The 13,080-nt window shown below is 31.9% G+C and overlaps 2 protein-coding genes across 17 annotated transcripts in view; one reads left to right on the forward strand and one right to left on the reverse strand.

The window, feature by feature from the left end:
* Positions 1-13,080, forward strand: part of LOC143225282 (upstream stimulatory factor-like) — a 45,296-nt gene that overhangs the window by 23,815 nt on the left and 8,401 nt on the right. For 4 of the 13 annotated variants that reach the window (XM_076454402.1, XM_076454404.1, XM_076454399.1 and 1 more), the window contains 2 exons: positions 2,495-2,725; positions 2,982-6,945. In XM_076454402.1, coding sequence (XP_076310517.1) covers positions 2,495-2,722 — 228 coding nt within the window. In that variant the 3' untranslated portion in view covers positions 2,723-2,725; positions 2,982-6,945. Of the gene's footprint in view, positions 1-2,467; positions 2,726-2,981; positions 6,946-13,080 lie in introns of those variants that run through there. The other 9 variants (XM_076454396.1, XM_076454392.1, XM_076454395.1 and 6 more) reach the window with 4 other exon arrangements.
* LOC143225281 (glucose-6-phosphate exchanger SLC37A2-like) overlaps positions 7,989-13,080 on the reverse strand; it is a 41,373-nt gene continuing 36,281 nt past the window's right edge. For 3 of the 4 annotated variants that reach the window (XM_076454390.1, XM_076454388.1, XM_076454389.1), the window contains exons 14-15: positions 8,594-8,691; positions 7,989-8,181 (exon numbers count right to left, since the gene is read on the reverse strand). In XM_076454390.1, coding sequence (XP_076310505.1) covers positions 8,089-8,181; positions 8,594-8,691 — 191 coding nt within the window. In that variant the 3' untranslated portion in view covers positions 7,989-8,088. The remainder of the gene's footprint in view (positions 8,182-8,593; positions 8,692-13,080) is intronic. The other variant, XM_076454391.1, reaches the window with a different exon arrangement.

Raw genomic sequence — 13,080 nt, forward strand, 5'->3', positions numbered from 1 at the left:
GTTGCATGCAGAATCCCCTCTACAGTTTCTGTGTTCACTGCTGAACTGTACACCATTTCTCTTACCCTCAATCACATAGAAGTTAAGCAGTAATCAACTTGCACTGTTTATACTGACTTGCTTAGCTCCCTACTGGCCATGGTATCATTTCATGTTAATTTATACCCTGTTCTTGCCAATATTCCAAACTGTCTGGCCCATTTCTCTTTAACATCTATTTCTATCCAGTTTTTCTGGGTACCGGGCCACGTTGGTATTCTTGGGAACGAGCTCACCGACACTGCAGATAAATCTGTTTGCACTGGCATTATCACTGCTGTGCCTGTTCCATACATGGACTATGGTCCTGTACTAAAGGCTCAGCTCTGTGCCAGTTGGCAGTTGACTTGGAGTGAGCAATGTGAAGACAAGCTTTTCCAAATAAAACCTTCTATTGGACTTTGGCCATCTTGCTTCCGTAAGGATCGGAAATAGGAAGTTGTTCTAACTAGACTACACATTGGTCACAGTTTTTAACTTATTGTTTTATTTTATCTAGAAGTGATGCACCATTGTGTAGTTTGTGTGATACTTAGGCCACAGTAAACCACATTTTACTTTCTTGCCGTCATTATGACTCTTAACGACAGCAACATTTTAAACATGTTCTGTCCCAAGGTTTTTTCGGTAACGTTGGACAGTGTTATTGTCCACAGTGACACTATCCACCTTAGAAATGTTTATAGTTTTTTGTTGGCCAGTAATCTTTTTAATGCTATTTAAGTTTTTAATTTATATATTAGACCTTTTTTAATGTTGATTCCCTTTTACGAATCAAAGGACATCTAGTTCGATTTGAAATTAGAAAATGGCCATAATGTCAACTAACTCAAAACCAGGACTGAAAAGGCCAACTTCAGGTGACAGTGGTTTTTTAACTTACCTGTTTATCTTCCTTGCAAGTTTTGATAATTTCAATTATGCTACAACTTGTATTACTGTAGTTTTTCTCTGTTACTGCCGTAAACTAGATATAAAAATGGGATTTAATGCTATTTTTTTAATTCAAAAATTAAACTTTGTTTTGCTTTACCTTAATTTCCTTTTATAAATTTTATTAATTTAAACTTCTTGCTGGATATTTGGCGCGCAGGTAGCCTAGTTACTTTGAGCCATAAAACACCAAACCAACCAACCAACCTTATTGGTTCAAACCTCAATTCTGCTTATTTCATGACACATCACTTCTTGAGCGAAAGGCAAACCTGTTCCAGAAATGATGTGGTCTCCCTCTTGTGTGCCTTCATTCTGTTATTGAGAACACCTGTTGAATTTCGTGTGGACACTTTCCATAGAGCCTCTTACTTCTTTGTTACACTGATCCCTGCACCTTCTGAATGTGGGTTTCTAGCTTTTGTGTGAAAATTTGTATGTATAGTTTCAGAAGTTAGGTTCCTATGTGGAAACTAGAATTCTGATAGATACTTACTTTTTCCCACACACCTCCCACCCTTCCTCCCTATTTCCTGTCTTTTCTTTTTTAAGATGTGCCTAAACTAAAAAGTGAGTTACATGAAATGAAATACAGAATGAGTCAGCTGCTACAAAATATGCTCCTATTAATGAAGGGTTGTTGCATGTGCTATGCATGCCAAACAAGCAGCTTGAACTGAGGCAAGCAATAAGTTTTTTTAAATGTATTAGAAGGCAGATTAAAATAAACAACAACTGTTTTATAGGAGATATCTGTTGGAAGTTATTCTCAGTGTAGGGAGACAACTTATTTTATTGACATTATCATTATCAATTGTAAGTATTACTTCCAATGAGAAAAAAAAACAACTTCAGAAAATGGTTGTTTTATTCAAAGAGCTTATGATTATAACTAAAGATATATGTATAAAAATACAGCAATTTCAATATCTTTGCTTCAGCCAATACCATCAAGATTTTTTGACAAATAGTAAGGCCAGTGAGGCCATCTGGGATAAAACAGACACAGCAGATAATGGGGTATAGTGTAAAAATAGATGTGAGAATGTGGATTCATATGAACCTTGTGGTTCTCATTTGCTGAGTGTTGTGTATTACATACATCTTTGTATTTTGTATGATCATTGTGGTTCTTACTTGACCAGTTTTATGTACCTGTTCATGTATTTCTATGAACCTTGTGATTCTCACCCACTATTGTGTTACATACCTGTTTGTCTTGTATGAATTCAGTGATTCTCAATTGACCAATGCTATTTATCAGGTATCTGTTTGTCTTGTGAACCTTGTGATTCTCACTTGCCCAATGTTGTTTGTTATGTAACTAGCAGCAAATAATCACAAGTGAAATTAACTATTTCTCATAACAATAATATGATTGTGCATAATGTCTTTTTGTTTTCTGGTCTTTTTGTATTTATAGTGGTTTTATTTTAATTTTATAATACTATTTAGTTAGGTATTTTGCACAAGTTCAAATAAATATCAAAAACAGTTGCTGGTATTTTCCTTCCAAATAAAGCAGAGTAAAGGGGGAGTACTTGCTAAAGCTTGTGAATACATCCAAGAATTGAGAAATGCTAATGCTAGATTGCCTGAGATTTTAAAAGAAAATGAGAGATTGTCGATGGATATAGAACTGTTGAGACGTCAGTGTGAAGATATCAAGAACGAGAATCAGATGTTCCAAGTGCATCTTCAACAGCAAGGGATTACCATTACTGACCAGATGGGTACAAATGCCACATAAAAGGTATTGTTGAAAATTTATGCATTGCCCATGTGTATTTTCTGACTGCTTTTCTTATGATAGAACTTAATTTGGCATTCAGATGTTTTCTGATCTAAAACAAATGTTTAAAGCTTAGTAAAGGTTGAACACTATTGGTTTTGTTACAAGTTATAAAAGAGTTTAATTTTCATTGTTAGGGAACTTTATAAAATTGTGGTCTATAATATATTGTTTGTGTGTGAAGAATGTAAAAATACTTTTTATTCATTTTGTTTAGAATATCAAAGCCTCTGAATTGTTCCAGTTTGTTCAGTGATGTGCTTACATGTGAAAAGCTTGGGAATGTCTTTTTTAACTGAAAAAAAAAACAATTCTATGTAAGGATTGCCTTGTTTTGCCACTTGCTTGAAGCATGTGTCAGTTGTTAAAAACAGCTACTGTTGCCATGTTTGTTATATAATTACCAGTTGATATTATAGCCAGGAAATTTGTTATCTTGGTATCAGGATACCATTTGTATATAATTAGAAACAAGTTTTTAATATGAAAATGATTTCTGCAACAGGTTTAACAAGTCTGCAAACTTTCTGTTCAGTGAGAAAACCTGTAGACTTTATTTGGAGTAGTGTTCACAAATTTGACTGTGTGTAATATTGGAAAGTGCTTTTAATTTCATGTCAAAACATTACTGTGGTTTTTATTTCATTGTCCTTTCAGTATTTAACCCCAATGGGGGGCTTGCTATCAGCTCAATTAAAAATTATTCTGTAATAGCAAGTTTGAATGTTGTATAACTGAAGAGAATTGATATACATTTAAATAAAATGTATGGTTTGCACTGTTAGTTATATAACTGTTTTTCAAACATTAAACTATTAATTACTTCTGTGTAATAGTGTACATGAGATTGGCCCAACTGTTTACCTCTGGAGGGTTAAACTTTTTCAGTTTTTTCTTTTTGAATGGAATCTTTGCTGTGTGGATGTTTTTTCTATTGCCTAAACTTTTTTATTAAACCAGAATGTAATATCATTTGCAGTATTAATGTACCAATCAGAAGCTGTTTAATGTAGGATAATTTCAATTGCAAACCATTCATATTTCTAACCAATTTTTGTTGTTGCAAAATTTTACATTATTTAGCTAGATATTAAGTAATTCAAAGTTTCAGTTGTCATTTGTCTTACAAAAACAAGAGCCAAGTACTTCTACTGTAAATTTTATTATCTTATTATCTAGTCGTAATACTTATGTGTAAAGTAATAAAAATGTAGAATTTTCTTATGTTTTCTTGTGCAAGCTTTGGTTAACAAGTGATAGCTGATCTGTTGCTGTTAGGATTAACCAAGCTGTGTTGAGCCCTACAAGTTGTAAATTATCAGTATTGTAGGATGATTTGACATAAAAGATAAAGTTTCGTTATTAATGTAATATTGGTGTGACAAAAAGTGAAAAGTATCTGAATTAATTTTTTGTCAGTTTGCACTAAGTCAGTACCTCTATTCTGTATCATTTCTTTAAAAGAGAGATGATTATTAAGTCCTCAGAATGATTCATGAAAGAGATCTTAAAGTATCTTCAGTTTCTTTTAAGTCTGTATGCATATATAAAAAAGAATTTACCACATAGTTTACATAATCAATAAAATGTATTAGTCAATAAAAACATTTGGGTTCAGAAGTAAATAAAATATTTCTAGTTTTTGGCTCAAGTCTAAATGTGCATGCAAAAACAACTACTTTGATTAAATACTATTTCATAACTCTACGAATAAGTTTCAGATAAGTTTTTTCTGTAATAAAGATCAAACAAAGTTGGTAAATTGGGCTTGCTTGCCCCAGCATACAAATTTAACATGATCAGCATGTAAACTGGCTTTTATTAACTCCAATGTACAAGTTCCACATGGAAAGTATGATAAACTGGCATTTCTTAACTCCAGTGTACAAATTAACGTGATCAGCATAGCAAGCTGGCCTTTTCAGGTTTTGGTGTACACTACAGCTGAGCAACTGATGAAATTTACTAATAACTTAATTATTGGACTGATTAATTGATTGATTAATACCTGTATGAAACTAATCTTACTAATTTCACCTTGTTTTATATGTATAAGACATTCTAAAACTACCTTTCATTTAATGTGCTAGATTTCATGAGGTAAAATAATTAAGGTTAATCATTTTTTTAATTGTTGTATATTAAAATGTATCATACATGCAATGTAGTACAAAACCTGTTATAAGCTAAAATATGGTAATGCTGGTTCATGGATTTCTCAGTACAAATTTTAAGAATATTACTGGAAACAAAATGAACTAATTTTTTTTGTTAAAAATAATTGTCCCTAGACTTAATGTTGTAAAACTATTAAAGACTGTTTTAACAGTGTATGATAGATAATACATAATTCACTGGAAACAAATCCTTGCCAATCCTAGAAAAGCAAAGGTAGTACAACACTATTTGGAAAGAAACATATCATGATAGCATATCACTTCTTTCCAGGCATTAAAATTATCCATATGGTAGAACTGAAGTATTATTAGAAGTAATAAAATCACAGTAATATGAAAAAATATGTAAAAAATATTACAGATATGTTTTCTAATTCCATAAACATCATGAAAAGTTTTTTTAACTAATTAACAACTTTATAAACATAAAGCATCATAAACTTTTAAACAACAGAAGTTTAAAAAGACCACATTAAAATTGTTAATATATTTACAAGGTGAAAGAAATATTAGAAGTACATGTGCATGCTAAGCACCAGTAAATCAAATAACTTGAAATTTATTATTCTGTACAATGTTTAAGTGGCACATGGTTATAGCAAACTTCTGTTTTTCTCTTTTCAGAGCTTCTTGTTTAGTTAGGGCTAGTTGTAAGTAAACAGAAGTCCTTTTTTTGTAAATAGGTTAATGATGTAATTAGACCATCTGTAGCAATTTTTGACAAATCCAACTCAAATGAGCAAGTTATTCAGCAATCAGAATTTTTTTTTGAAGTGAATAAAGCATAATTAGTATTAATTTGCCATAACCTTTTTTATTAAAGCAACCTTGCTTTAAGTGGTTATGTTTTATATTTTATCATACATAAGTAATATGTTAATTTAAAGCTACACTATTATTTAGGCATATGACACAAATACAGCATCATTGTGGCTAGTTACGAGTTGAGTAAAAACTATAGGAGTTAATATTTTAATCAACTATTGTTTCTTATTATTATTATTGTGAATTGTGTCACTAACTGATTAAGCTTAAAAACCTTTATTTGTTTGAAAATGGTAATGAGAAATCATAATGGCAATTCTTTAATCACATATATGGTTGTAATAATAAAACTTTATAATCTGCAAACACTAATTTCACTTTAATTATAGTTTTGATTAGTAAATTATTTTATGTAACACTTATCAATTGTGTTAAGTAATTGACTTAATCACCCAGTTGTAGTGTATACATTTAATGATATTAGTATTGCATAGTAGCCTTTCTTGGTTTCCAAGTAGGTAAACTTAACATTTCAATGTTGTGCATATAAACTGGTCATTTTTGTTTCAGAATTTAAGGTTGAACATTGTCAGTGTGAAAAATTGGCCCTTCTTGATTTTGGCCTTTATTGGTGTGCCAATTTAACTTTTTGTTTTTGTTTCATTGCAGTAAATCTGAAAAAAAATATTTTTAAGATATTCTTTTCAGTATTATTAAAATCATTGTAGAATATAGTTGTTTATGTGGGACTATACATTATGAAAATGATGTATTGATCATGTACTGAAAAATTTGTTACTAATACTTTTTAGGAAATTGGTTATCAAGTAAATTTGTAAAATGTATAATTTGATAGATTTCAAAGAAAGAAATATTTAAGTTTGTTTTACGGTATTGTTGATTTTCTTGTTTGGAAATTTATCTTTTTGTTTAAAACTTCATGATTTAAGAATATATTTGGTGTTTTTATCCATAAAAATGGATTTGTTTTAAATATGTGTGTATTATAAGTGAAGTTAATAATGGATTCTGTAAGGTAACATGGACTCTTGTTGGAGTGAGTTAAGACCATAAAAAACTGTTATTTCTGAATTATAATTTCCTACCCGTCTGTTGGTATGTATACATCTTAAGTATATACATATATATATGAAGTGAATAATAAATTACTTTGTAATCAGATTACAGGTTGAACTGAGGTTGATACAGTTACAAAATAAACTTCTGTCATTATTGGGTTTGTGTGTTGTTTCTTACGTTTATTGTTTCTTCACCAGCAACTGTTAGCTATTTGGATCTTCACTAGTGGCCCAGCATGGCCAGGTGGGTTAAAGCTTTTTTACTTGTAATATGAGGGTTGCGGGTTCAAATCCCCATCATACCAAACATGCTTGCCCTTTCACCAATGGGGGCATTATAATGTGATGGTCAATCCCACTATTTGTTGGTAAAAAGAGTAGCCCAAGAGTTGGCAGTGGGTAGTGATGACTAGCTGCCTTCCCTCTAGACTTACACTGCTAAACTAGGAACAGCTAGTGCAGATAGCCGTCGAGTAGCTTTCCACAAAATTCAAAACAAACACATTCTTCACTAGTATTAATTTAGTTAGCCTCATACATCTTATTGTATATGATGTGTTTCATTTCACCACCAAAATTACTCAGCTATTTATGCTTCATCTGTTTTATTAAACCTTGAAATTCCTGTCTTAACAAGGATGTTAGTTAAAATACAAAGTACTGAATATATATAAATCTAAAAAATGCATTTCGTTATAGTGTAGATCGAACCATCTATGAATATAAAATGTTTAAGAAAAACAAAAGTCAAATTTATCAATGCTATATTAGCTTAATTTAGAAGAAAATGTTACACAACTTTTATTTCACAAGAGTTTAAATAAAAATTGCAACTGAAAAATACAAAATTTTATTAATAAGTTCAAAATGTTGGAAGATAATCTTTATTAAGAATTTCATGTTTGTTTTACACAAGGACAAAGATTTATAAGTGTAATTACATATATTTGTGGTCACAAAACTTTTTTAAAGTATACTCTAGAATCAGAATGATCATGTTCAAAAGTCCAAGTAAAAACTAGTATACTCAAATTTAGAAAAATATACACTAAAATAAAGGATTTTGTTCTTTTCCGATACTGTATCACTTGGCAGAAGTCTTACCAATGAATGACTAAGTTTTCAAATCTCTTATGTATTCTTTTCTCTTTTATGTATAAAAATTCAAACATCCATCAGGAAGCAAATATAATGGGTGGCAAGTTTTTATTATTATGGTGTCAAGCACTTTATTATGGACAAAATATTCACATATACATTACAGGTAAATCAAATGGCAAGTACTAAGGAATGATGATAATGATTATATTTTCAAAATGGAGTCTGTTATATCCATAATTTTATCTCTTTTTCGTTTAAGACGTCTCACTTCGTGCTGCGTGATTCGTAGAAGTGTCTAATGAGAAAGAAGATAACAGGTTTTTAGAATACATGCTAACAAGAATAAATATTTTCTGAATAATTACTGAATCTGTATGGTTCAGGTTTTTCAGAAGTTTGTTTTCTTGTCATTAGGTTGTAAGGATAAGAAAACTGAAATATTTAAGGCTTTTGTTAGCTCATGTTATTTCATAAATGCTTTCTGTATAAGTTACTTTGTGTTAAAGGATTTTTTAATTATGTATTGTTTAGAGGGGTGATGTGTTCACTTTCGAGTAAAATTACTTGCACATTTGCAGTACAACAATACATTAGACCAAATTCTTGTAGCAAATTTTATATCACAGTTTGTAGTCTAAGAGTTTCTCTCAGATTTGAATAATCTTTACAGATCATACTAACTTTCATTTAATGGTTGTTCAACTTACCAACACTGCTAGAAAGTCAGATATCATAGCCATGTAGAAAACATTATTCCAACTAGTTTTTGAGATAATACCAGCTAAAAGTGGTCCAACAGCAGCTCCTGTGTTTAATACATATATATATTATCCCATGACTGTTGTATTATATTCAAAGAAATGTGCATTTATATTTACTATATTTATAGTACACAATATTCTACAATAGGTTTCTTGAAATTCCAAATTCAGATTCAGTAACTTACCTCCTCTCACATAAGAGTTGAGCTATCCTTTATATGTGCAATTTTCACTCACCACTAGCCTTGAGGATCTCTCATGTTTACACATGGTATAGTTGCATTGCAGCATGCAACAACCCTCCACTAATAGTGTACACCCTCTATTCTGTAAAGCACAATCATCACTTTTCTCTCTGCCACTTGTGTAACAGTCTTTTTTCACTTGTGAACTTTTCCCACACACACACACACACATATATATGTATAAGCATTTTTCAGTCGGATTATCTCCAAAGACATTATTACATGAGTGTCAGTAACTTTCCACTTTGTCTGGTGTAAGGCAACATGGCTTTGTTCATGCAAGTTACATTGGCCTTTGGTTTGTTTTTGTTTGTTGAGTGAGATGACAGCTTGTGGGCAGTGGAGTCTTTTAATGCAGCCAAAGCTGCCTTTTTACTCTGACATACCTCTGCCCATGTGTAATTCATAACAGAACAGACTATACCTGTTTTTCTATCCCCTACCTCAGACATATTGTCTTGCTTATGATTGTTCTATAAGTCAAGGGTCAGTAGGTCCTATTTATGTGGATTATGGACATTTGTTCTCCATTTATGGCCAGTTTTTATGTACATAGATTTATGTTAGAGAGCTTGAACTTTTCTTCTTCTCTTGTACTGTTTCCTGTTCCTATTATCTTGCATCCTCCAAGGGATCTTGTTTCTTTCTTTATGGCAACTATGATTATTTGTATGGGTTTCTCATCCTTTTTCAAGTTCTTATTCCTGTCTTTTCATGTCTCAGAAATTTCCACCAAATTCCAAAAGTTTTGTTGAATAACTTCACGTTTGGCTTATATTTACACCAAAAGAGACTCCTAACGAAAGGTTGAAAAGATCTATTAATGCATCAAATTTGAAGAAAATCTATAAAAGTTAAGTATATTTGTCTATCAAATAATGCTTTCAGACTTTTGGTGCAAAGAAGAAAATGGAAAGAAACTCACTCAAAATTGGAAATGCTGTATCTTTAGTATTTAATAATCAATTGCCATGAAATTTCGTAAGTTGTGTAAGAGTATACCTACTGAAAATATGAGATAGTTTGAGTTACCACTGAGATACAGAAGATGGAAAATCTCCACACTATCATTCCTCTTAATAACACATAGTGCATCCTGCAGCACATAACACATTACCATGTGTCTTGATTTATTAGATCCTCCCTCATTTCTCTGATGTTCAAGTGGCTGTACTTTCAGCTGGATACTCTTCTTGATATTTTGCTACTATTTTCAACATCCTACAACCCCTTTTTCAGTTTCCTGTTCCTTTTCCCTCAGCTTTAGGACTGGTCCAACTTCTTTTCTCCATGCCTACCCTTGTACTTGACTTGAGCCATGGTTTCTTTCATTGTAAAATCTCCTGTCCAAGCTTTCTCTTCCTCTCTCATTCAGCAGTGTCATCATTCTGACTTCACATGTAGGTTTTGTCCAGTGTCTTGCAAACACTCTTTGTATGCACTTTTCTTTCTTGTTCAGTTCATGACAAGGGCATGCACTTCAATGTTGGTCTCTGCATTATATTTCTTTCAATTTCCTTCCTTCTATCTCTCATCTTTTTTAATTTTTTCATTGGCTGTTCAACTGAGGCTTATTGCTTTCAACCATGGCTATTACCAGATAGCTCTACCTAATACCTTCAGGTTTTCTCATTATCTTTGTGCATTTTGTTTTCCTTCCTTTTATATTCCGTTTCTTTTTTTTACCACCTTCTTCCTCTTCATCTTGTGGTATTTCCTTGTTTGGACCTGAATGCTGTTCTACACACCTTTTCTGTTTTTGAGCTTTTAGTCTCTTGTTCCTTTTACCATCTTTTGCTTTGGTGCTGCTATTTACTTTTTACCTCTGATCATAGGAGATATAATGTGTATACCATTGTTTCTTCATCAGTGTTATTCTGTTCTCACTTGTTTTCTCTCTTTCATAGTTTATGCTCCCATCTATTTTATTTATTTTTTGGAATTCCTCATCTGCCTGGAATATTTCTCCTATTACTCTCAAGAGATGGCTGTAGCACCTCATCCATTTAGCTTTGTTTCATTGAATGTAGATTCTCATTATCTCTTTCAAGTCTCTTCTCACAAAATCAGACACCTTACTCTATCTCTGTGACTCTTCACTTCTGTCATCCATTACTGGCTCTGAATGGGTAAGTTATCTCTTTTTATATATCTTACCTTTCCAGTGGCTTATTTCTACATCTCTTGATTCTACTCAGTGGCAATTGGTATCTGCCCAGGTAAACTCTAACTCCATACCATGCATCATTTAAAGATCTGTAATGCTTACTGATGAGATTGAGACTGCTCAAGGGTTCCTTACAGTATATTGATTCATAAATACAGCCCCTTCTAGATTGCACCAACTTGAGGACAGTCATGAATAAAGCTATGAGGGACTTACTGCCTATACCTCCAGTCCTCGTTGAGTGAATCGAGACAGACCTGCTGTTAAAAATGTTTTTTTTTGTATGTTCACATAACACACAGTCTTAAGGTATTGTGAATATTCTCCTCCTACCCCAGACCAGAAGAGAAATACTTAATACTTCCAAGTTTTGAACTTGAGTTGACCCACTGAATATAGACTGACATAATGTAGCCACTCTAAACCATCTGGTGCATCCATTTAATGATTATACTTGTGTTTTTTTCACTTGGATTAGCAACACATATTTTTACCATAGGTGAAGAATATACTTTGGTATAGGTGTGGTCTCCCACAAGTATGACCATATATCTCAGTGTATCAAACTTCATAGGTCCTCTTTGGTTACTTTTTAAAGAGTGCTCATGTAGGTAACTTTTGCACTTGTCTTACCACTGTTTTAGTGTGGGATTCTAGCTATTGTATTAAAATTTAATATTTTCCAACACTGAAAATGTATTTCTCATAAATACTTACTTCTACTCACACTTTCCATCTATCTTCTCTACTTTAGGTGCATCTTGTTTTGCCTAATTTCAGTGATGATTATATTCTATGGTATAGAGGGAGTTGGTTGTGTTGTACTCTTATTTGCATACTACAAAGAAGTTATATACCACAAGTAAACACATGATGTTAGGTGGAAGCTTCTTGGCTAGTTGTGAACAAAACTTGTACATATAGAGGGCAGCAGAAATTGAGGAAGACTATTATGTAAGTAGAGATAAGATCAGGAATTCATTTTCTGTGTTCAAAAGTGTTTGCACCCATTAAAGACAGAATCCTTTTCAGGAGTTATTCTTCCATAATATGATGTTATAATGGTTTTAAAAAATTCTAATGTAATAACCTACTGATTTTTTATTACAATTTTTCAGAAATTTTATTCTAATTGAGACTATTCCTGTTGAATCTTTTGCAAAGATTTACATTCATTTGTCTGATTAACTTTTACGTACCTTATAGTAAACAGAAAATGTAGCTTTCATGTTATTTCTTTTCATCAAATAAACAATTTTACATTGAATAATCTTAAAAAATTTTAAAGTCAACTATATTTTGCAAATTCAATAATATATACTTGTATAAACAAGCATTTTATGACTAAATTGTGCCAAAAATGCTAAAGGTAAAGCACTCTGTAGAAACCATATCTGGTATTTAGCCCCTTTTCTAAAAAAATATACAGGAATGTGCATTATTTTATGAGGAATCCAGAAGTGCAAGCTAATTTATAATCATCCAAAGAAGATATAATTAGTTTTTGTCAGTGTAGTTGCATAATTTGTTACCCTAATTCAGAAGATGGTCATAGCACTGTTGCAAGACATTATCTGTAGAACACTAACCATTCCTCAACTTTTTGTGAAACGTGACGGGAACTGTTGAGGTAACAAGCCAGAATGAGAATGTTTATGTCAAGATGCAAACAAAGTCTGATTCAAAACTAATCTGGAAATATAATGTAACAGAATGTCAGGTGTTACAGTTGTATCAGGTGTGAATTTGATCAAGTTAGTACACCAGTTGGTCAAAATATTAGCCATAAAAAAAGGTTAGAAAAGATTCAGAGAAGAAAGTGTAGTCAAATGGTCATAAAGAAGTATGCCTGCATATAGGAGAGGTGAACTCAAGGATATATCTGACAACTTGCCCTCAAATAGGAACGAGAGAAGAAGGAAAACAATTCAAGATCATATAAGAAGAATTTTTATGAGTGAAATGCAAAAGTATTAAAAGGATAAGAGGAGAGAAAAGTAATAAAATAGTGTCAAAATACC

Source organism: Tachypleus tridentatus, chromosome 9 (genome assembly GCF_004210375.1).
Source record: "Tachypleus tridentatus isolate NWPU-2018 chromosome 9, ASM421037v1, whole genome shotgun sequence".
In the NCBI taxonomy this organism is placed as follows: domain Eukaryota; kingdom Metazoa; phylum Arthropoda; class Merostomata; order Xiphosura; family Limulidae; genus Tachypleus; species Tachypleus tridentatus.